Here is a 23,660-nt window from a genome sequence, read left to right on the forward strand (position 1 = left end):
ACTACCAATTTTACCCAAAATTACTGATTTTAATTAATGTTAATGTTCATAACTATTAGAATGTCCATTATTGTCTATGCATTTAATAATTATTTATATTATTAGGAGTTATTAGTTTCTATTTACTTTTTTGGAGACGCCACAGACACAAGGGTGGTTACTTGCAGCAGGGGAATATGAGAGAAAATGGAACTTTCCTCATTGCCTCGGTGCAACGGATGGCAAACATTGCGCAATCCAAAGCCCAGTTAATTCTGGAAGCGATGTTTTCAATTATAAGACTTTTTCAGTATTGTTCAAATGGCTCTGAGCACTATGGGACTTAACATCTTTGGTCATCAGTCCCATAGAACTTAGAACTACTTAAACCTAACTAACCTAAGGACATCACACAACACCCAGTCATCACGAGGCAGAGAAAATCCCTGACCCCGCCGGGAATCGAACCCGGGAACCCGGGCGTAGGAAGCGAGAACGTTACCGCACGACCACGAGCTGCGGACTTTCAGTATTGTTCTTTTTGGTCTAGTGGATGCTGACTATTGGTTTTTGTATGCTGATGTCGGCTGCCAAGATCGAATTTCAGACGGTGATGTTTTTCGAAATACATCTTTTTTAAAGAATATGAGTAATCGTTTTCCGGACGATCGTACCCTCCCAGATAGACAGAAAAAAGTACCCTATGTTATTGTCGCAGACATTTCCATTCAACAATCATATCATGAAGCCGCAAGCAATAGTAGACAACAACCACGGAGGTCAATGAAAAGAATTTTTAACTACAGACTTTCAAGAGGACGGCGTATTGTGGAAAATGCGTTCGGAATACTTTCTTCCGTATTACGGATACTAAGAAAGCGTACATTACTACAGCCTGAGAAAGCCTAAAGTGTTATAATGACTTGTATATACCTCAATAATTTCTTGCGAAAAAGTTCTGCTTCCAGACAAATTTATACCCCTGTAGGAGTAGTGGATCATGAGGAGAACGGGCATTTAAAGGCAGGAACTTGGAGAAATGGGGTCACTCCTGCTACAACGTTTACACGATTAGCGAGCATTCCACGACGTTCAAAGCAGACTGCACAAGACATTAGAGATGAGGTCGCTGCTTGTTTCATTTCCGAAGAGGGAAGACTGCCATGGCAAGATGATTACCAATAACTTATTAAAGAATTTTCAGCTACTAGCTACGTACATACTAGTGACTGCCTGACTGCACACATTTCAACTACCTATATATGTAAAGTTTTACCTTTATTAATTCCTATTTTATTATTTTTATTTCCTCAAATAACATTATATACAAATAAAATACATATAAATGTACATGTGCTTCAATATACTGTGTTAGAAAAATAAATGTTATTCATTATTATTTATTTATTACTAGCTGAGTACCCAGCGTTGCCCCAGTATGTATTCAAGTCCTGTTACTCCATTTCCTCCTTTCCCCACTGTGACGTTCAGAACTCATTTTGCCATAAACCTTATAGTTTTCTCACAATTAGAACATTTTTAATTTTTCAATTTGAAAACTATAAGCAATTACTTGGTATAGTCCTAATAGAAATGATAGTAAGCTAAAACAAATATGAAAAAATATCTTAAGAAACGATATGAGTAATGGTATATAAGGGAGTAACACCAAAAAATTTAAAATTAACAAATGACCAGGGACCGAAATGAAAGCTGAGAAAGATAAAAAGTAAGGTAGCTGTGGAGACGGAACCAAAAAGGGACTGAACCCCATTAAGTTTGTTAATAATTTGTTTACACATTTCCAAAAATAAATATATTTTACTTATATCTGTGTTGATTGTCTTCCGCAGCTGATATTTGCAGTGCAGAAATTCAAATCCTTTGAAAATGAACCAATTTGGAGCGTTAACTTCCCCAACCCCAGCGCAAGACTTCCCAGGCTCAGTCTTCATCTGGCGGACTTTCCTGTAAGTGGCTAATAAGCTGGTCTTTTTTTTTTTTTAATCCGGCCACATCCACGCCGAGGCCTGTCGCGATGGAATCCCACACTTCACTTTTTTTAAATTTTATTTTACATTGGGAGTTTGTTGCATCCCACAGCTCAGGGTATTGTTCATAAGTATTTATGAATTTAATGACAAAATCGTCGGTCCACTTCATTTGAAAAGAAAAACCGATGTCCACAACACAGAAAAAGGATAATACCAAGACCAAACTGCACGAGTGTAGCGAGCCAACTGGTAAGTGCTTTGTTGCCGTCCACACCACTCGCGCAGCTCGCCGCCATCCCTTTGATGTACCAACAGCCGGAGCCACACAAGCCATAAGCTCGGGCGGCTCGCAAGCCTGTTTCGCGGCGAATCCTCAGAGCCTCCCTCCATCCACATTACTCGCAAGGCTCGCAAGCATCAAAGTACACGAGCCACACGAGTAGTGTGGCTGCACCTTTACACGCAGGGCGATTAGACTGCGATCTCAGAGGGTCAGGGGGAGAAATCTGAGAATGTTGCATGTTGACATTGTTGATGATATCATCGGAAATCTAGCAACTGTGCAGCTTGGATTCGAACACACTTAGGTCGCGTACTCATATCAAATGTTTTAAAAAAATTCGTCCAGTTAAGTCCAAACTCTGTTTATTAACGTCGTAACAGGAGACGAAACATGGATAGATTCATTCAAGGTGGAAAACAAGCAGTATTGAAACTTCCTGGCAGATTAAAACTGTGTGCCCGACCGAGACTCGAACTCGGGACCTTTGCCTTTCGCGGGCAAGTGCTCTACCATCTGAGCTACCGAAGCACGACTCACGTCCGGTCCTCACAGCTCTACTTCTGCCAGTATCTCGTCTCCTAGCTTCCAAACTTTACAGAAGCTCTCCTGCGAACCTTGCAGAACTAGCACTCCTGAGAGAAAGGATATTGCGGAGACATGGCTTAGCCACAGTCTGGGGGATGTTTCCAGAATGAGATTTTCACTCTGCAGCGGAGTGTGCACTGATATGAAACTTCCTGGCAGATTAAAACTGTGTGCCCGACCGAGACTCGAAATCGGGACCTTTGCCTTTTGCGGGCAAGTGCTCTACCATCTGAGCTACCGAAGCACGACTCACGCCCAATCCTCACAGCTTTACTTCTGCCAGTATCTCGTCTCCTACCTGGAAACTTTACAGAAGCTCTCCTGCGAACAGCAGTATCCTTTCTTTCAGGAGTGCTAGTTCTGCAAGGTTCGCAGGAGAGCTTCTGTAAAGTTTCCAAGTAGGAGGCGAGATACTGGCAGAAGTACAGCTGTGAGGAGCGGGCGTGGGTCGTGCTTCGGTAGCTCAGTTGGTAGAGCACTTGCCCGCGAAAGGCAAAGGTCCCGAGTTCGAGTCTCGCTCGGGCACACAGTTTTAATCTGCCAGGAAGTTTCATATCAGCGCACACTCCGCTGCAGGGTGAAAATCTCATTCTGAAAGCAGTATTGAACTGGTACGATATTTCAAGATTAACGAAAAACAACGAAAAGTGGTTCCTTTGTGAAATGCTTTCCAGGAATTGATCGCTTGTTACGTTGGTTACACTACGCGGGTGATGATGATTGCTTTACGGGATCGAAGAATAATTAATGCTGAATGGTATACAGCAGTTTGTTTGACAAGTTATGGATAAAATCACGAAAACAATTGAACAGTCACATCATTGTTCATCATGACAATGTCGGCTGTGATACAAGACATCAAACAAGTGATTATTTGCAGGGGAAATGAAAGAAAACATGGAACTTTGTGCAGATGATGACTTTCAGTTCGCACCGAGACGCGGAAGAGGGAACGCTACGATGGTGCAAGCACTTCCTACTCGGTTAGTACTCTCCTAGTGTAAACAGTGATAGTTCGTACCAAGATTTGATATGCTTCTGTAGGCTCTGCCAAATCGTTAAATATTTTGCTACGCGTTGCTCACCGTCATGTAGGTGACGATTTCTGCCCCCCTGCTCCACAAAATTCGTAAAACCAACCACCAACGTCGCCCATCAGGGAAGTAATTAGCGACTCAATCATCGCGCCCAACGATACAAACGCACAGATGCACCTGCATTACGAGACCTGCAGCCTTCGCTGAAACGTCGACGGGACTGCACGGAAAAAGAAGGGCAAGACGACCCATAAGACAAAATGGAGAAAGTGTGTAACGTTTATGTCTTAACCAAGATGTGATGTTTATGTCTAACAAAGAACATTTATATCAAATGGTGTGCTGACAGCGCATCTGAATACGTTTGTCTATATTTACCTGACCCTGTTCTAAACAATCTATCTACTACGAAGAAAGAAATACCAGTATACCCAAACTAATTAAAACCTGTGAGCGATAATGACAAATTAGAGGTAAGTACATTCAGACCTACTCCATCTTACTGTTGTTGTTGTTGTTGTGGTCCTCAGTCCTGAGACTGGTTTGATGCAGCTCTCCATGCTACTCTATCCTATGCAAGCTTCTTCATCTCCCAGTACCTACTGCAACCTACATCCTTCTGAATCTGCTTAGTGTATTCATCTCTTGGTCTCCCTCTACGATTTTTACCCTCCACGCTGCCCTCCAATACTAAATTGGTGATCCCTTAATTCCATCTTACTATGGCCCTGTAAATATGATTAAGTACAAAAGTGGTCCCTGTGCGAAAAATTCATAAATTGTGTAAAATAAAACTGCGTGAAATAAATTCCTTACCTCATATTGGTGTCGCCTTGGAAAAAGCGTTGTTCTGCTCTCAGATCTACTAAACTAACTACAGTTGCAAAAGCCAAAATGCAAGATACACTCCTGGAAATGGAAAAAAGAACACATTCACACCGGTGTGTCAGACCCACCATACTTGCTCCGGACACTGCGAGAGGGCTGTACAAGCAATGATCACACGCACGGCACAGCGGACACACCAGGAACCGCGGTGTTGGCCGTCGAATGGCGCTAGCTGCGCAGCATTTGTGCACCGCCGCCGTCAGTGTCAGCCAGTTTGCCGTGGCATACGGAGCTCCATCGCAGTCTTTAACACTGGTAGCATGCCGCGACAGCGTGGACGTGAACCGTATGTGCAGTTGATGGACTTTGAGCGAGGGCGTATAGTGGGCATGCGGGAGGCCGGGTGGACGTACCGCCGAATTGCTCAACGCGTGGGGCGTGAGGTCTCCACAGTACATCGATGTGGTCAGCGGAAGGTGCACGTGCCCGTCGACCTGGGACCGGACCGCAGCGACGCACGGATGCACGCCAAGACCGTAGGATCCTACGCAGTGCCGTAGGGGACCGCACCGCCACTTCCCTGCAAATTAGGGACACTGTTGCTCCTGGGGTATCGGCGAGGACCATTCGCAACCGTCTCCATGAAGCTGGGCTACGGTCCCGCACACCGTTAGGCCGTCTTCCGCTCACGCCCCAACATCGCGCAGCCCGCCTCCAGTGGTGTCGCGACAGGCATGAATGGAGGGACGAATGGAGACGTGTCGTCTTCAGCGATGAGAGTCGCTTCTGCCTTGGTGCCAATGATGGTCGTATGCGTGTTTGGCGCCGTGCAGGTGAGCGCCACAATCAGGACTGCATACGACCGAGGCACACAGGGCCAACACCCGGCATCATGGTGTGGGGAGCGATCTCCTACACTGGCCGTACACCACTGGTGATCGTCGAGGGGACACTGAATAGTGCACGGTACATCCAAACCGTCATCGAACCCATCGTTCTACCATTCCTAGACCGGCAAGGGAACTTGCTGTTCCAACAGGACAATGCACGTCCGCATGTATCCCGTGCCACCCAACGTGCTCTAGAAGGTGTAAGTCAACTACCCTGGCCAGCAAGATCTCCGGATCTGTCCCCCATTGAGCATGTTTGGGACTGGATGAAGCGTCGTCTCACGCGGTCTGCACGTCCAGCACGAACGCTGGTCCAACTGAGGCGCCAGGTGGAAATGGCATGGCAAGCCGTTCCACAGGACTACATCCAGCATCTCTACGATCGTCTCCATGGGAGAATAGCAGCCTGCATTGCTGCGAAAGGTGGATATACACTGTACTAGTGCCGACATTGTGCATGCTCTGTTGCCTGTGTCTATGTGCCTGTGGTTCTGTCAGTGTGATCATGTGATATATCTGACCCCAGGAATGTGTCAATAAAGTTTCCCCTTCCTGGGACAATGAATTCACGGTGTTCTTATTTCAATTTCCAGGAGTGTATTTGACTGAGACACATTTAGAATTTGTTTAAAGAAAACGACTTGGAGCTGGGAGGCAGAACAAGACCGAAGAGAATGACCGTAATATCTTACTTGAAAATTTTACTATATTGAGTAATTGACCTGCAATTGTTAACCCATCTCATACAAATTACATGTACGCAAACAAATGATCTTTACTAAAAAAACTTGGTATTACATACAAAGCTGGTCACACTCAAATTAGTTCTACAGCAAAAGCGCATAAATACATGAATACTGATTACCTCGTTGTCGATCGATGTAACTATATGTAGTGAGACTCTTCACGAAAATTTCATAATAATATTTATAGCATTTTCAAGCTTAATTTTACTTCAGATCTTATTCCTTCCATAAATCATTAATACACAACACTAGAATTATTACACTTAGTATTTAATACCAAGCGACTGTCCCCTCCGGAGCATGGGAACGCACACCGTCGGCCTCTCTCCTGAGTAACAACTGCGCAGTTGAGCGCGACCTAAGATGTGCTCTTTGTGTCACACACTCTGCCTCAGCAATAGCAGCGTTCTTTCACACGAACATCTTTGTAATCGATATGTCGTTTATGCTCATCGACAATACGTTAAAATTTATAATTTCAGTATATGTACCTACACTACTGGCCATTAAAACTGCTACACCACGAAAATGACGTGCTACAGACGCGAAATTTAACCGACAGGAAGAAGATGCTGTGATATGCAAATGATTAGCTTTTCAGAGCATTCACACAAGGTTGGCGCCGGTGGCGACACCTAAAACGTGCTGACGTGAGGAAAGTTTCCAACCGATTTCTCATACACAAACAGCAGTTCACCGGCGTTGCCTGGTGAAACGTTGTTGTGATGCCTCGTGTAAAGAGCAGGAATGCGTCCCATCACGTTTCCGACTTTGATAAAGGTCGGATTGTAGCCTATCGCGATTGCGGTTTATCCAATGAGTGTTAGCAGAATATGGAATCGGTGGGTTCAGGAGGGTAATACGGAACGCCGTGCTGGATCCCAACGGCTTCGTATCACTAACAGTCGAGATGACAGACATCCGCATGGCTGTAACGGATCGTGCAGCCACGTCTCGGTCACTGAGTCAACAGATGGGGACGTTTGCAAGACAACAACCATCTGCACGAACAGTTCGACAACGTTTACAGCAGCATGGACTATCAACTCGGAGACCATGGGTGCGGTTACCCTTGACGCTGCATCACAGACAGGAGCGCCTGCGATGTTGTACTCAATGACGAACCTGGGTGCACGAATGGCAAAAAGTCATTTTTTCGGATGAATCCAGGTTCTGTTTACAGCATCATGATGGTCGCATCCGTGTTTGTCGACATCGCAGTGAACGCACATTGGAAGCATGTATTCGTCATCGCGAAACTGGCGTATTACCTGGTTTTCATCCGAAAAAATGACGTTTTGCCATTCGTGCACCCAGGTTCGTCATTGAGTACAACATCGCAGGTGCTCCTGTCTGTGATGCAGCGTCAAGGGTAACCGCAGCCATGGTCTCCGACTTGATAGTCCATGCTGCTGCAAACGTCGTCGAACTGTTCGTGCAGATGGTTGTTGTCTTGTAAACGCCCCCATCTGTTGACTCAGAGATCGAGACGTGGCTGCACGATCCGTTACAGCCATGAGGATAAGATGCCTGTCATCTCGACTGTTAGTGATACGAAGCCGTTGGGATCCAGCACGGCGTTCCGTATTACCCTCCTGAACCCACCGATTCCATATTCTGCTAACAGTCATTGGATCTCGACCAACGCGAGCAGCAATGTCGCGGAACGATAAACCGCAATCGCGATAGGCTACAATCCGACCTTTATCAAAGTCGGAAACGTGACGGGACGCATTTCTGCTCCTTACACGAGGCATCACAACAACGTTTCACCAGGCAACGCCGGTCAACTGCTGTTTGTGTATGAGAAATCGGTTGGAAACTTTCCTCATGTCAGCACGTTTTGGTGTCGCCACCGGCGCCAACTTTGTGTGAATGCTCTGAAAAGCTAATCATTTGCATATCACAGCATCTTCTTCCTGTCGGTTAAATTTCTCGTCTGCAGCAGGTCAACATCGTGGTGTAGCAATTTTAATGGGCAGTAGTGTATATTTCAATCTCTTCGAGCATGTTAAGGTAGAGATTTTTTGGAGCTTTATGTAGCACCACCATTTGTTGATTTATATTTCTCACTTCATGTTTACTGTCTTTTACGTGCGCTCCAAATGCTGTCCGATTGCTATGACTGCAATGTTCCCTGTATCGAATTTCAAAATTCCGCCATGTCTGTCCTATATAATATCTGTCACATTCATCACATTTGATCTTATATACTCCGGAATTGTATTTCATTTGCTGGTTTATGTGTTAATCTATGTGCCATTTGCCCTTCATTCTGGAATGCCACGGCGATGTTTTTTGGAAAGCATTTAGCGATTCTTTCCTATACACTCCCTTTGTATGTCAGGGTGACAAACTTCTTAACTTTAATTTTCCTAGAATCATTGCTGATACCCGCGGATTTGTTTTTGATCTTGTTAAACATATGTATAACATCTTGTCCCGTATTCACTAGCTGCTGGTACTTGCTTAATAATACCTAGTTCTTTCTGCAACTCGTCTTCCTTTAGTGGCAATCTCAGGGCTCTGTTGCACATTGCATGAAAGTACGCTCTTTTATGCTGTGCCGGGTGGTGCGATGTCGCTTCTATGATGTTGTCGGAACAAGTGTCTTATCTATAGACGCCGAACACGTGCCTACCTCCCTCCTTTCTGACGGTCAAATCTAAATAGTTAATCGCCCCATTGTTCTCCATTTCTAGCGTGAATTAAATTTTTGGATGCTGCTCGTTTACAACTTTAGTCATTTCCTCTACTTCTTCTTTTTTCCCTTTGAATAATAATACAGTGTCGTGAACATACCGTCTGTAATAAATTAACTTCTCCTTAATTTCTGGAAAAGAGCTGAAAACTCTGTTCTCAAAGTCTTTCATAAAAATTTCAGCTAAAATGCCTGATACTGTTTCCCATAGCTAAACCTTCATCTTGAATAAAAACCTTATAGTTCAAGATGAAACTGTTAAAACTCAATGTGAACTCTAGCATATCCACGAGTTCGACGGTTTCACCCATGCTCATTGACCTTTTTTTTATCAGGTTTTTCCTGATAATCTGCAAAGTTTCCGCTATTGGTATATTAGTGTAGAGGTTCACGACGTCCAATGAGGCTAGGACGGCGTCCTCTGGAATTGCAATGCTCTTCACTTCGTTCGCGAAACACACAATATTTTTTACGTTGTAAACTTGCTGGTATTTATACGCAGATTTTAACTTACGGCGCAAAGCCTTATTCAAGAGCTCATTAACGGCTTCCTTTCCATTACAAATAACACGCACCGGTTTGTTCTCCTTGTGCAACTTTATTTGCGCTCTCGCTTCAGGTGTTCTTGGATTTATCTTTACTAATCTAGCTTTTTCACTTGGAGTGAGTAAAAATTGTATTGCTTCTACCCTAGCTTTTAAATCTGTCTCAAACTTCTTTGTTAGATCTTTTTTGATTTCTTTAATTCAATTTTAATGAAAACAAAACTGCAGTGTCTTATCTACATAATCTTTTTCGTAAATCACGATTGAGGTACTGCCCTTATCTGACTTAATCACGATTGCGTTGTTAGAATCTAGTTTTAAGTTAATTTCTCTCACTAACCTCAGCTCACTATATTTACCGTTACGTAATGTTTTCTGGCATTCAACTGCCTCTTTGGCTTTGATGGCGATGCATGTCTCCTGGAATTTAGTTAACTTAGCGTCCCTACATACTACCTTCACTTCTGCGATCATTCTCTTGATGTCTCGCAAGTTCGTTCGCGGATTATGCTTAAGCCACTTATCCAAAAGCTTTTGCTCTTCATTAGAAAAGACAATATCTGTTAGGTTGACGGTTCTGTCATAAAATTTATGTAGATACTGTAGTTTATCTGTTTCCCTCTCTGCATTTGCTATTGCTCTACACAGATTAGTAACTTTCTTCTTGATAACGAAGTCGCCGGGGGCAACAAACGTTTTTTATTAGCATCACTTTTTTCGTCTTACTGTCCTCCTAGAATAAACGGAACTAACGTTGTGATCGTCTGACGCCGTCGCCACAATATCCGAAGTGTTCCTAATTTTCAGTTTCTTCATTCTGAATACCTACGACTTCTCTTGTTACATGGAAACTATATATGTTTTAGGCTAGACAGACACAACTTTTGCGTAGAAAAAGTAATAGGAATAATGTGGACCCGTATTGTTGTTTTGAAAGACATATTTAAATATGTACTGAACGTAACTCCAAATAATTTTGAGAGTTATAATTGCAGTCTAATGAATTTACAGATCAGATTTTATAATGTAAATCATTTTGCATCTGACCTTGCTTTACGCGATGCAACGGCATTCACATTGTTTTGTCGTAAGTTAATTTTCCGCCGTTAACATAAAATTTATTTTTCAACGCATTGTATCAAAGACTGACTTCAGATGATGAAGCAATTAAAGACAAATCAAAGAATTGTTTCAAGACTACACGTAGCTACAATGCAGCATTTGCTACCGGTCAGTTCTGAGGCTAAAATTACACAGTTTTACATGGAGTGTATTACTTTACAGTAGATGATATTTTTGATCAGAGATCAGTCCTCTGATTCAATCGGTCGAATTTCGACCTCACGCGATATTTGTAGTTATTAATACGGGTTGAACTGGGAACGTCACAAACGTTTACCTAAGGCGATTTATCTGTTGTTATTGCGTCACCAGTAGGATTTTGTTATAACATATGACCTCTCTTCTGTGTAGCCCATCTTACATTTTCGTCTTGTTTACTCGTTTCGGTATATTGGGATGTGTAAAATTTGCTTTGTGTCCGAATCTGTCCTTTGTTAAGCCTATGTGACTTTGTACCAGGGAACGACTTACACTAATGTATACTCTGAAACGTCTAACCAAACTGCAGTACAACATTTCCAATCTTGAGATGGCTGTACGGTCACGTTGCAAAAGCAAATAATTAAAAAAAGAATAAATAAGACATTTTTCTGTTCCCTACAATCAAACAAAATCTGCATAAACTACGATTTGCATCCCCTCAACTAACAACGGGAATGGTGTGTTTGAGGTATCAGCATCATAGTGAGAAAAAATATGTCCAAAATTTGCAAACACTATTGCATAAATTTGTAATGCAAATATTTTGAGAAACAATAAAAGGAACAGCGAAGAACACGATTTTTCATTCACTGGTATCATAAAAACTTAATCGTCGTATCAAGCATGTTATGTGATAGGAATGGGCTACACTGTTACATTCCGATAATAGCTATCGCTGTTTTGTTACTCTCCGCTGTACTTGCTGTAATTTTGAGTGTGATTTGTCACAGTCTTAAATAACATTTTACAACTTCAAAACATGTATGCGTTAAAATATTTCTGCTGTTCACATTTGTTCTTCCTTTAGCTTTGAATTTTGAACTAACGGAAAAGTGTGAAATTATTACTGATATTGAGGATCATAACATAAATTGACGCACTTTACGGCATGTGTTCGTGTTTACAATAAGGATTCTTAATTCTTTGTTGTTATTTTTACAGGAGTCTAAACGATATTTTCGGTCATTCGAGATAGAGAAAACTGAAAATATCACTGACAGCAGAAACTGAGAAGTTGCCATTGCTTTCTTCTGAAATAATGTTAGGTTCTACGTTTCTGAATGAACTAAAACGAGATTTTTTATTGCAACTGTTAAGAGCTTCCTCATTAACTGCTTTCATTAACAGATTGTATAGGTTGTACATCGACTGTATGAGAAACAAAGTTCTTAGAAAGAAGTCTAAACGTCGCTCAACACATGGCACACGACTCTGTATGTTATAATGCTACTTTTTGTTGTTCACTGTTCCTCAGAACACTCGAAATACTGTCGACCAGCATGCGACTTCAACGGTAGTGTGAACGCCGTGAAACAGACGACACGCCAGCAGGTTATTATTTGAAATCACAACCAGATACTGATAACTTGAAATTACGAGAAGTGTGACTTCTCAGTAACTTGTTATTTGTCGCAGCTACGCTTTTTCTAGTCCACCCGCAGGGTGTAAATTGAGCGTGTCGCAGAAAGGAAGAAACGGGCGTGTAGCTTTTCGCTTGAGCGCGTAGCAGCAGAAGGAAAGCAAAACATTACATACAAGATGCTAGGAGTGGCGATCCGAGTGGTTTCGCAGAACGCTGCGGGTCCCACAGCCTGTGAACCGGTCTGCACAAACAGGTTTCGCACATCCGCCTTTCTAGTTATACGGCCTGCCACGTGCAGCGTGGGGCGCGGAAACCATTTTGGGGAATCCAAGGACGAGAGTTGACGGTCAGCGAACAGGCAAAGAGCCAACTCCACAGCAGTTTTCGCGGTCCTTTTGGAACCACTAACAAGAGATACGGCTCTCACCTTGGATGTACAGTTCAAGGTTATGCGTTACAACAAAAAAAGTATTTTCAGATCATCCTGCGGAAGCCAACATGAGCACAGTTATAGTCGTTTTATCTGGAAACAATTTTCAGAACATTATATCGGTTTGCGCCAAATAAGAGCCCTGAATCGAACGGCGACTAGGCCTCACTTGCTATACGTTCTGTGTGCTGCGATATCGGTTTGGTCTGGACGGAAGTTGCTCAGTATAGCTCTGTGCTGAAGCTAGGCTTTCATGAAGTTAGCATCGCCCAAAACATGCATTCAGGGCAGTAGCAGCAAATGGTAACAAGCACTTTACTTGCTTCGAGAGCTCACAGTAAACAACAGATTCTAAGGGGGTTGTACACAGTGTAAAACTACATTAGTCTTCTGATATTGTTGGTCTTGCACTAATAATTATAAAGACTGTTAGTCTGGATCTCTTCAGTACTGCCACTATCCCCCACCCCTGGATTCCTTGACGAAACCAACTCCCGTGTATAAAATGTACGTATTATCCTTCACCCGAACATTGGTGCCAACGTTGGCGCGAACAATGACTAATACTTATAGGACAGCACCCACCAGTTCCTGCCAAGATTCAGTTGTATTCGCATAGGACCAGTGTTAACTCGTTTGAAATATAGACTGCTGCATTTCCTGTTTTGAGTGTGAATAACAGTGTTTTGTCTCTGCAAAACAATAAAAGGGTAAAATGTAAAACGTGGTGGTCTCTAATACTTCACGCATTTTGAAATCATTAAAATTTAAATAAGGTATAAGTTATCAGTTACCATAATCAAAATTGCATCAACTTGTCTTGGAGTATTAGTTATAGCTAGCGAATCCAGCAATGCGTCACAATTTCTAAATATGTATTGGAATTATATACGAGAGCGGTTCAGAAAGTAACCTCCGATTGGTCACAGTGCGGGTTGTGGGGGGAGTAGCGACGCCATCTGTGCGTTCACGCACTCAACAGGTCAGTCGGCATCAAGCCGTGGTCGAGTGAACGTCGTACCTGCGCTAGTTTAGTTTTTGTGGCAGTTTGAAATGTGTGCTGCAATAGAAAACCCCGCCAAATGTGAAGTGCGTGCTGTCATAAGGTTTTTTACAGCCAAAGGATATTCTGCAGCAGCTATTCATCGTGAGCTTTGTGCCGTGTACGGACCAAGAGTTATGAGTGAAGGAGTTGTCCGTGAATGGGTACGTTTATTTAAAAGTGGACGAGAAAACGTTCATGATGAAGAGAGGAGTGGTAGACCATCATTGGTGACTGACGAACTCGTTCAGACAGTTGATGCAAAAGTTCGTGAAAATCGACGTTTCTCAATGTCGGAGTTGTCTACTGGTTTTCCACAGATTTCTAAGACTCTCTTGTACGAGATAGTGACAGCAAGATTGGGTTACCGTAAGTTCTGTGCACGATGGGTGCCCAAAATTCTTACCGACCACCACAAAACTCAAAGAATGGCCTCTGCATTAGACTTTCTGTCACGTTATGAGGACGAAGGAGAACCATTGTTAAACAGAATCGTGACCGGTGACGAAACCTGGATTAAGTACGTGAACCCTGAGGCAAAAGAACAATCAAAGATGTGGGCACATTCAAATTCGCCTACCAAACCAAGAAAAGCCTCGCAAGATTTTTCTGCCAGAAAACTGATGGCAACGGTGTTTTGGGATGCCAAAGGGGTGTTGTTGGTTGAATTCATGGAACGTGGTACGACCATTAATCAAGACGTGTACTGTAAAACAATAAAAAAGTTACGATGGGCTATACAGAACAAACGCCGTGGTATGCTGACTTCCGGTATCGTTTTTTTGCACGATAACGCCCGTCCTCACTCTGCTCGCAGAACAACGGCCCTTCTTGAGTCCTTCAAGTGGGACGTTATCAACCATCCACCTTACAGCCCAGACCTGGCGCCAAGTGATTATCACCTCTTCATGCATTTGAAGAAATGGCTCGGGTCACAGTGGTTTGATGACGACGAAGAGCTCAAAGATGCGGTCACAGGCTGGCTCCAGGCACAAGCGGGTGATTTTTATGCAGAAGGAATTTCAAAGCTTGTGAAGAGATACGATAAGTGCCTCAATCGCTATGGAGACTATGTAGAAAAATAGTGCAAAGATGTAGTTGTAAGATGTATATATTAAAATATTTTTATTTAACTTGGTGTATTTTTTTAAATCAACCGGAGGTTACTTTCTGAACGGCCCTCGTATATATCCTAATATCCCTCTGCCCTCTCTCTATATATCTCTCCTGGGCCGTGTTTATTGTTATTGCAACAAATTCAGACTCCTCAGTAATATTCTAATGTTAAGCTGATAACCCATAAGTACGAATTTCCTGTTTTCTGTGAAAACCGTCTGCAAGGAAGAAAACAAAACATTACACCATTGTGTACACAACTTTTGTTTGGAAATGTATACCATGAAAAAGAATATACAAGGGAGAAACAACTGGTCTAATGGCTTAAACGCCCTGCTATCACAGTTAAAACACACTGCAAGAAAGAAAACAAAACTGTACACTTTCACAGCAGAGTACAGCACAGTGTTTTCTTTATCACAGTCGGTTTTAAGAGAAAACCTATACATTATTGTTTCAAAAAAATACGTGCCATGTCTGTCTGAATACAGTATCGTATGAAAAATTTGATGCAAATAGATCAAGAACTTACAGAATTTCGTGTACAACGTTTCCCTATTATAGATTATATATATTTTATCTTATGCATATAAAATATATAGCCTACGTCCTTTCGAATGTTCATTAAAGTACTGTGTAGATTAGAAGATTCTTCAAAAATGGCTCTAAACACTATACAACTTAACATCTGAGGTCATCAGTCCCCTAGACTTTGAACTACCTAAACCTAACTATCCTAAGGACATCACACACATCCATGCCCGAGGCAGGATTCGAACCTGCTACTGCAGCAGCCGCGTGGCTCAGGACTGAAGCGCCTAGAACTGCTCGGCCACAGCTGCCGGCCGCTCAAGTGCTTTTCGAGACTTTTGGTAATAACGTTCCGAATGTTCACTGGACTACTGTGTAAAAATCTGAAGTAAATCGATCAAGTACTTTTCGAGATTTTTGATAACAACATTAAACAACGATTTTTCTTTATATAGTAATACAGAAGCATAGATATAGATTATGGTTGCAGCTATGACAGGCGTCAGTTATTGGGCCATTTCATGCATCAATCCTCAGGACAGTTTTATAGCATTTGGTGAAGAGCTGACATAAAGACTCCTTTTTCTTTAATACGGCTGTAGTGCAATTCATATTCAATTCTTGCTGGATGCATTGTGTAGTTCCTCATAGCAGGATTGCATAAAAGAATTTTTTGCTGATAAAGTTACCAAAAACTTAATGTAGCTCCACTGTTCCTGATACATTGTAATTTCGAAAACCCAACTTGGAGTTACATTCGACAAACAAACAAAATTCGGGTTTCGAGACGACACCGAAAACTAACAACGTTGGCGCATGTGTATGGTCGATCGATAATCGCCGCAACGCCCTTTGTTGTTTTGCGAACAGTTGACAAGCCGCGAAACTGCACTAACATTGGGACCAATATTTGTTCCAATACAATTTCATCTATTCCCACAATGGACCAAAACTGTGAGCAATAACGCTGTTCCTATGTGAAACGTGCTGTAACCAGTAATAGGCTGATAGCGGCATAAGAACGCTTTTGATACCAAATTGACACGCAAATTCATTCAATTGATCAATTAATTATCCTCCCCCACCATCACCCACACCCCTACCCATGGATGACGTCATGGCTTACCCCAGCTGGCATATGCGTCCCTACCCCCTCCCCTCCCTCTCCCATTTAACCTATCAGCAGGAATTTCCAATTTTGACCGGAAATTCGAATTTTGTCGGAAAAATTCAAAAAATGGTGGGAATTTCAAAAATGGTCGGAATTTCGTTGTTCCAAGGCTGTGATGGTATCCCACCCCCACTCCCTCAACCAGAAATTGGAGGGAAATTCAAAATAGCGGTGCCCTTTCTGGGGCTTTAGCCATTCGGGGCGTGAAGCCCAAGAGCACATCCCAACATAAGGGAACTGTCCAGATGAGGGAATTGAAGGTTAGTTCAGTATACTTTATTTATTTTGGATGGGAACTGAAGTAAAGATCGGTCCTAATTACGTAATTAATAATAGATTGAGCCTAATTAAACATCTATATGCATAGCACTACACAAGGAGCACCTAAAATCGCAATACAGCTCAAAAATTGACGATATCATAAAACTGGTGCTTTCCTGCTGGGGAAAAATGTCACATACCAGTCAAAACTAGTGGCATACGTACTCAGACTCTACATAGGATGATCCCTACACGTATAAGCTGTTGGGAAAAAGACTGGAGTAAAAGGTACTATCTTTATTTTTGGTGGGAATTGTTTTCAGCTGATGAGATGATGGTGTTTCCGCGGAGATGAGTTTAATATGTGTATTACTTGTAAGCATACAGCTGAGGACTGTGTCTATCGCCATAGAGTTCGCTACAGATGCCTCCCGCTGCATTGCTCGACAATCACCCTGCAGCCCAGGTGACCGAAATTCAGGAATGCCAATAAATGCTACCACAACTGACGAAAAATGCTTCACTGTTCTAATTACACATCGAAATTGTTGTGAAAGAAAAACACCACTCATACTCAACAGGTCATAATCCAATATAGGAGGGTTGGAACTTTAATAGAGGCAACTATTTATTTACAGATCGTACAAAATAGATACGTGTTTCAAAGTTTTAATGACCAAAGTAGTCACCAGCATTGTGTATAACCCGTTGCTAGCGATGTGGAAGTCGTATACTCTTAGCAATGCCAGTTGTGTTGACAGTTCGAGCGGCGCTGTCTATTGCCCGACGAATTTGTAGCAGTTCTGAAGTGAATGCTGTGAAGTGTTTCCATCAGTTTAGAAATCGATTTGAAGCTACGAGGGCTTGACCCAGGCGGGTGCAGTAGGTGATATAGCACTTAGCAGCCCCATCAGTCAAACAAATCATTGACAGTTTGCACTGTACGTGCTTGAGCCGGCCAGTGTGGCCGAGCGGTTCTAGGCGCTTCAGTCTGGAACCGCGCGACCGCTACGGTCGCAGGTTCGAATCCTGCCTCGGGCATGGATGTGTGTGATGTCCTTAGGTTAGTTAGGTTTAAGTAGTTCTAAGTTCTAGGGGACTTATGACCTCAGAAGTTAAGTCCCATAGTGCTCAGAGCCATTTGAACCATGGTCGCATCCGTGTTTGGCGACATCGCGGTGAACGCACATACGAAGCGTGTATTCGTCATCGCCATACTGGCGTATCACCCGGCGTGATGGTATGGGGTGCCATTGGTTACACGTCTCGGTCACCTCTTGTTCGCACTGACGGCACTTTGAACAGTGGACGTTACATTTCAGATGTGTTTCGACCCGTGGCTCTACCCTTCATTCGATCCCAGCGAAACCCTACATTTCAGCAGGATAATGCATGACCGCATGTTGAAGGTCCTGTACAGGCCTTTATGGATACAGAAAATGTTCGACCGCTGCCCTGGTCAGCACATTCTCTAGATCTCTCGCCAATTTTAAACGTCTGGTCAATGGTGGCCGAGCAACTGGCTCATCACAGTACGCCAGTCACTACCCTTGATGAACTGTGGTATCGTGTTGAAGCTGCATGGCAGCTGTACATGTACATGCCATCCAAGCTCTGTTTGACTCAATGCCCAGGCGTATCAAGGCCGTTATTAAAGCCAGAGGTGGTTGTTCTGGGTACTGATTTCTCAGGATCTATGCACCCAAATTGCTTGAAAATGTAATCACATGTCAGTTCTAGTATAATATATTTGTCCAATGAATACCCGTTTATCATCTGCAATTCTTCTTGGTGTAGCAATTTTAATTGCCAGTAGTGTACAGAAACACGTATTGCGCCACTGGAGCAGGTTGCCAGTTATCAAAGTGGCTTGCACAGATGTGTGTTGAGTTTTGTCGCCTGTACTGGAGGATGACCTAATCCCACAGACTATCAACCACAAGAGAATGATCCTGTGTTGTTCTTTCATAAGCAGTGTGATACATTCTTTTACACTTGTAACACACTCAAACAGCTTTGTACACTGATGTGTCGACAGAAGTGCCGACACAGTGTGGTTTGAGGAGACCGAAATGCACGCTATAAGCTCACGCAGAATGGCGTGAGGTCTGAAACAGGATACGTAATGAATGCTATAAAGAAAAGTACGTATCTTCTGGAATACTTAACTTTAATCCATCATTTGTATACATCGTTCTTGATGAGACATGCTTCATACGATAACTATCAATTGCTATGGCGCCTTGCTAGGTCGTAGCCATTGACTTAGCTGAAGGCTATTCTAACTATCTGCTCTGCAAATAAACGAGGCTTCGTCCGTTGCATCGCTAGCTAAGTCGTCCGTACAACTGGGGCGAGTGCTAGTAAGTCTCTCGAGACCTGCCGTGTGGTGGCGCTCGGTCTGCGATCACTGACAGTGGCGACACGCGGGTCCGACATGTACTAATGGACCGCGGCCGATTTAAAGCTACCACCTAGCAAGTGTGGTGTCTGGCGGTGACACCACATACACCGCCACAATTTTTGTTTTTCTGCCAAGACTTCAAAGCCGGTGTCAAGTGCCGAACGAACATTAACATGTGTCGACCCATTGGCTCTCACAGAAATCTGGGAACTACGCTGCTCCCATAACACACAGGATGGTAGAAATAAAATACAGAGACAGTGTTTCTTATTGACTAAAATGTGGAAGACACCGCAACATATGGAAACAGGAAGAGTTTTAGGCATTGTGGACCGTTTCCAAACAGGTGTCCGAAGTGATGACCTATACGTTTAATCTCATCTTCCACTGTGATGGGGTAGTAGATTTGCCAATGTTTCCTCTTTTTGCAGTCGTGTACATGATCACTGTTCCCATCTTGACCATCCCCAGACGGCGCTGTTCGCAACACAAGTGGGATAGTAGAAAGAAAAAGAGGTACTGTTATTTTATTGGTGAAAAAGAGTGTGGAGGGCATCGTAACATATGGAAACAGGTCGAGTCTGAAGTACTGAGGAAGCTCTGCCAACAGCTATCTGAAGGTGATGACCTCTACATTTAATCTCATGTTCCACAGTGACAAGTAGCTGACGTCCAGTGTTCCACCAAGGCTCTCTCTCCATTGCAAGTGGTGTCAATCAGTCATTGTGTGGTAATCAACAGTGTACCAGAGGACAGATGGAATGGAAAAGGCACCATCGACATGGGACAAGGTACTGTATTAAGCAGCACAGCTGATAGCTTGATCAATTTTAGCAATTTTACCAGTTCTGTTATTTCAACGCCAGACAATAAGACAGCAGAAGGCTTCCCAATCTCTGTATCATTGCTAAACCACCATTCCATTACTTTGCGAGTACCATATACTAGACTGCGAATATAGATAGGCCATTATGCGGTATGTCCATACAGTCATATACATCAAAGTATACCAGACAGTGTCCTATACCGATCCAGTTAGATTATCTATATATTTATAGAACATAAATCATAGTGCGGAATTTACGATTAGGACTGGTCATCTTCCACTATGTGGATGAGGGTCACAGAGTATTATCACATTCATACAGTAACGTCGGAATTGAAAGATCCTCCCACATTATCCTCGACCAACCCTCCATGCAACATGGTGACTGATTTAATCTGCTACTGACCATAAATAGGAAAGTTCTATAACTGCTAAATTCCATGTCTCATGAAGGAACAGAGTGAGAGGTGTCCATAACTGCTGTTCAATGAAGACTGTTTCACACCAGTCTTACTCATGACACCCATCTAAATGCACAGGATCTCTCCAAATGCATTCATGTTGAGAATTTTAGCACCGCTTATGTACTATAAATATGTAGATGACATAACTACATAGGTATACAACATTGTTTGGTATACTTCGGTGTAAATGACGTTCTAATGTTAAACCAGCACCCATGCCGAGCAAGGAATACTCACCAGATAAGCGACTAGCAACTACTGTTGGCCCTAAGGTGTGGACCTGGTCCCAGACATCTCAATGTTTGTGACGTCGTAACTCCTGAACTGTGCATCGTACAGTGATACAATTTTGCGTGTACATGAACTGGTATATGTGGTTATTGTCTGAAAAATGTGTTGCGTAGTTAGGAGTAAAGAATAAATAATTTAAAAAGTCATGCCTCACGCTGAAGTTTTACTGCGTGAACAGCGAAAGTGTAGCAAGCGACAAATTTTCTTCCTTCAGTGTCTTGTGAGGAGTGTCAGCGAGAAAAAAGTTACGAAAAGGTTGGAACTTATGCGTAAGGTTTGTTGGAAGTCGCTAAGTGCTCTCATTCTCAAATACTGGATGAATATAGTCTGGGGAATTTTTATGCCGTGAGTTACGCTACCTCAAGACACGCACACGATTTCTACTTGTAACACTTGACTTACTGTGTTTAACGTTTAACGCAATATTGTATCTCTTAATCAGTAGGTTATGGCAGCAATTTAAAGCGTTAAATTCTTTCGACAGTTACACGAAATACAGAAAATCAAATGTCTGGATAGACAACCTGCAACTGGGAGCAGGTGATTTTAGCCTTTTAGTATAATACCATGTTTATTATTCTCATCAGAAGAAAAATCATTACTGTCAGCATATCTCTCCTAATGCTACATGTGGCTTCATAGTTACTTTTAATCCAGAATAGACACCACTTATTTTAATTTATAATGAACAGCGTGTGGAAGGCAGAAGATCAAGCAAACTACGTTTTGTACCACTCAAACTTGTTTCTTATGAACCACTTCTCCAGTTTTCAGCAATCTCCTTCCTACTGGGAAGCTTAGACTTCATTTTCTAGAATTTAGTATTTATACATTCCATGTAAGTAAATTGCTATTTGTGATTCTTAATCTGTGTGTTGGAATCCATATATTCTTGCTAACATACTGTTGTGAATTGGCAGGAGCCAATTCACGGGGTTTGGAGGAAGCCGAAAGGCACGCGTTTAAGCTCACGCAGGCTGGCGTGAGGTCTGGAACAGGTAAAGGAATTATACTATCAAGAAAAGTACGTAGCTGCTGGAATACTTAACTTTAATCCATAATTGGTGAACATCGCTCTGACTGTACAGGCATCACAAGATTAACAGCAAATGATACTGGCGCCTTGCTAGGTCGTAGCAAATGACGTAGCTGAAGGCTATGCTAACTATCGTCTCGGCAAATGAGAGCGTAATTTGTCAGTGAACCCTTGCTAGCAAAGTCGGCTGTACCACTGGGGCGAGTGCTAGTAAGTCTCTCTAGACCTGCCGTGTGGCGGCGCTCGGTCTGCAATCACTGATAGTGGCGACACGCGGGTCCGACGTGTCTTAGCGGACCGCGGCCGATTTAAAGGCTACCACCTAGCAAGTGTGGTGTCTGGCGGTGACACCACACATACTATGTTGTTTGCTCGCTTTTATGTTATATAACAATTCCCTTAATATCGAGGGGCGTTCAATAAGTAATGCAATACTTTTTTTGGGATAGTTTCTGTGGTGTCACCGCCAGACACCACACTTGCTAGGTGGTAGCCTTTAAATCGGCCGCGGTCCATTAGTATACGCCGGACCCGCGTGTCGCCACTGTCAGTGATCGCAGACCGAGCGCCACCACACGGCAGGTCTAGAGAGACTTCCTAGCACTCGCCCCAGTTGTACAGCCGACGTTCATAGCAATGGTTTACTGACAAAGACGCTCTCATTTGCCGAGACGATAGTTAGCATAGCCTTCAGCTACATTTGCTACGACCTAGCAAGGCGCCGTATTCAATTGATAATTACTATTATGTGAAGCATTTATCATCAAGAGCGATGTTCTACAAATGTGGATTAAAGTTAAGTATTCCAGAAGCTACGTACTTTTCTTTATAGCATTCATTACGTATCCTGTTTCAGACCTCACGCCAGCCTGCGTGAGTTTAAGCGCGTGCCTTTCGGCTTCCTCTCATTGTGTCTAGACTGTCTTGTCTAGACACAACAGTTTCAGTTGAAAAAATGCGGAATTTATTGTTGGACACTGTGGAATATTCCCATTCAGTCCCTATAGTTTCTTGAAGTGCCGATAGCTGGCGGCGCTATGCGTAGCCTACAAAATGGCGTCAGTAACAGAGGTGCGTGCCGAGTAGAGAGCTGTCACTCAGTGTCTTTTGGAGAAAACCCAGATCATCGCGGATACTCACAGGCGCTTGCAGAATGTCTCGAAGATCTGGCAGTGAACGAAAGCACAGTAAGTCGTGGGGGGAGGCGTCGGTCATTATCGCAACAAGGTAGCGAAAACGTAACCGATCTTCCATGTGCCGGCCGGCCCCACACAGCTGTGACTCTTACAGTGTTGTCACATTCGAGCTGATCGACGGATCACAATCAAACCACTCGCTACTCAACCGGACGTCTCTGTTGGTCTGCGCACCCGAGAGGAGCTTACAAAACTTAATTGGACTGTTGTTCCCCGTCCTCCTACAGTCCGGATCTCGCACCTTCTGACTTCCATCTGTTCGGCCCAAAGAAGGCGCACTGCGTGGGAAGCAGAACGCTGGTGATGGGGAGGTTATCAGTTCAACACGACGTTGAATCCGACGTCGACCAGCAGCAGCGGTACCACGCTGGCATACAGCCCCTCGCAGTAAGGTAGCGTAAGGCTGTCGCACGGAATGGAGATTTTTGGATTTTGTAGCCAAACGAGTTGGGAATAATATGGTGTATGGGAATCCTGAATAAAACCGACCTGCATCAGAAAAAAAAGTGTTGCATTACTTATTGAACGTCCCTCGTACTACATCTATACAACCTATACACTTTCATATTGTGTTTCCGTTCTATACTGTTTTAGCGTTTTTCATACTATAAACTGTAA

At 43.1% G+C, this 23,660-nt stretch overlaps 1 protein-coding gene across 1 annotated transcript in view; it reads right to left on the reverse strand.

Moving 5' to 3' along the window:
- Positions 1-2,142, reverse strand: part of LOC124605945 — a 157,653-nt gene extending 155,511 nt beyond the window's left edge. The window contains 2 exon segments of the mRNA XM_047137905.1: positions 1,780-1,967; positions 1,969-2,142. Of these exon segments, the coding sequence (XP_046993861.1) occupies positions 1,780-1,967; positions 1,969-2,142 (362 nt within the window).
- Positions 2,143-23,660: the final 21,518 nt, after the last annotated feature.

Source organism: Schistocerca americana, chromosome 3 (assembly GCF_021461395.2).
Source record: "Schistocerca americana isolate TAMUIC-IGC-003095 chromosome 3, iqSchAmer2.1, whole genome shotgun sequence".
Classification (NCBI taxonomy): domain Eukaryota; kingdom Metazoa; phylum Arthropoda; class Insecta; order Orthoptera; family Acrididae; genus Schistocerca; species Schistocerca americana.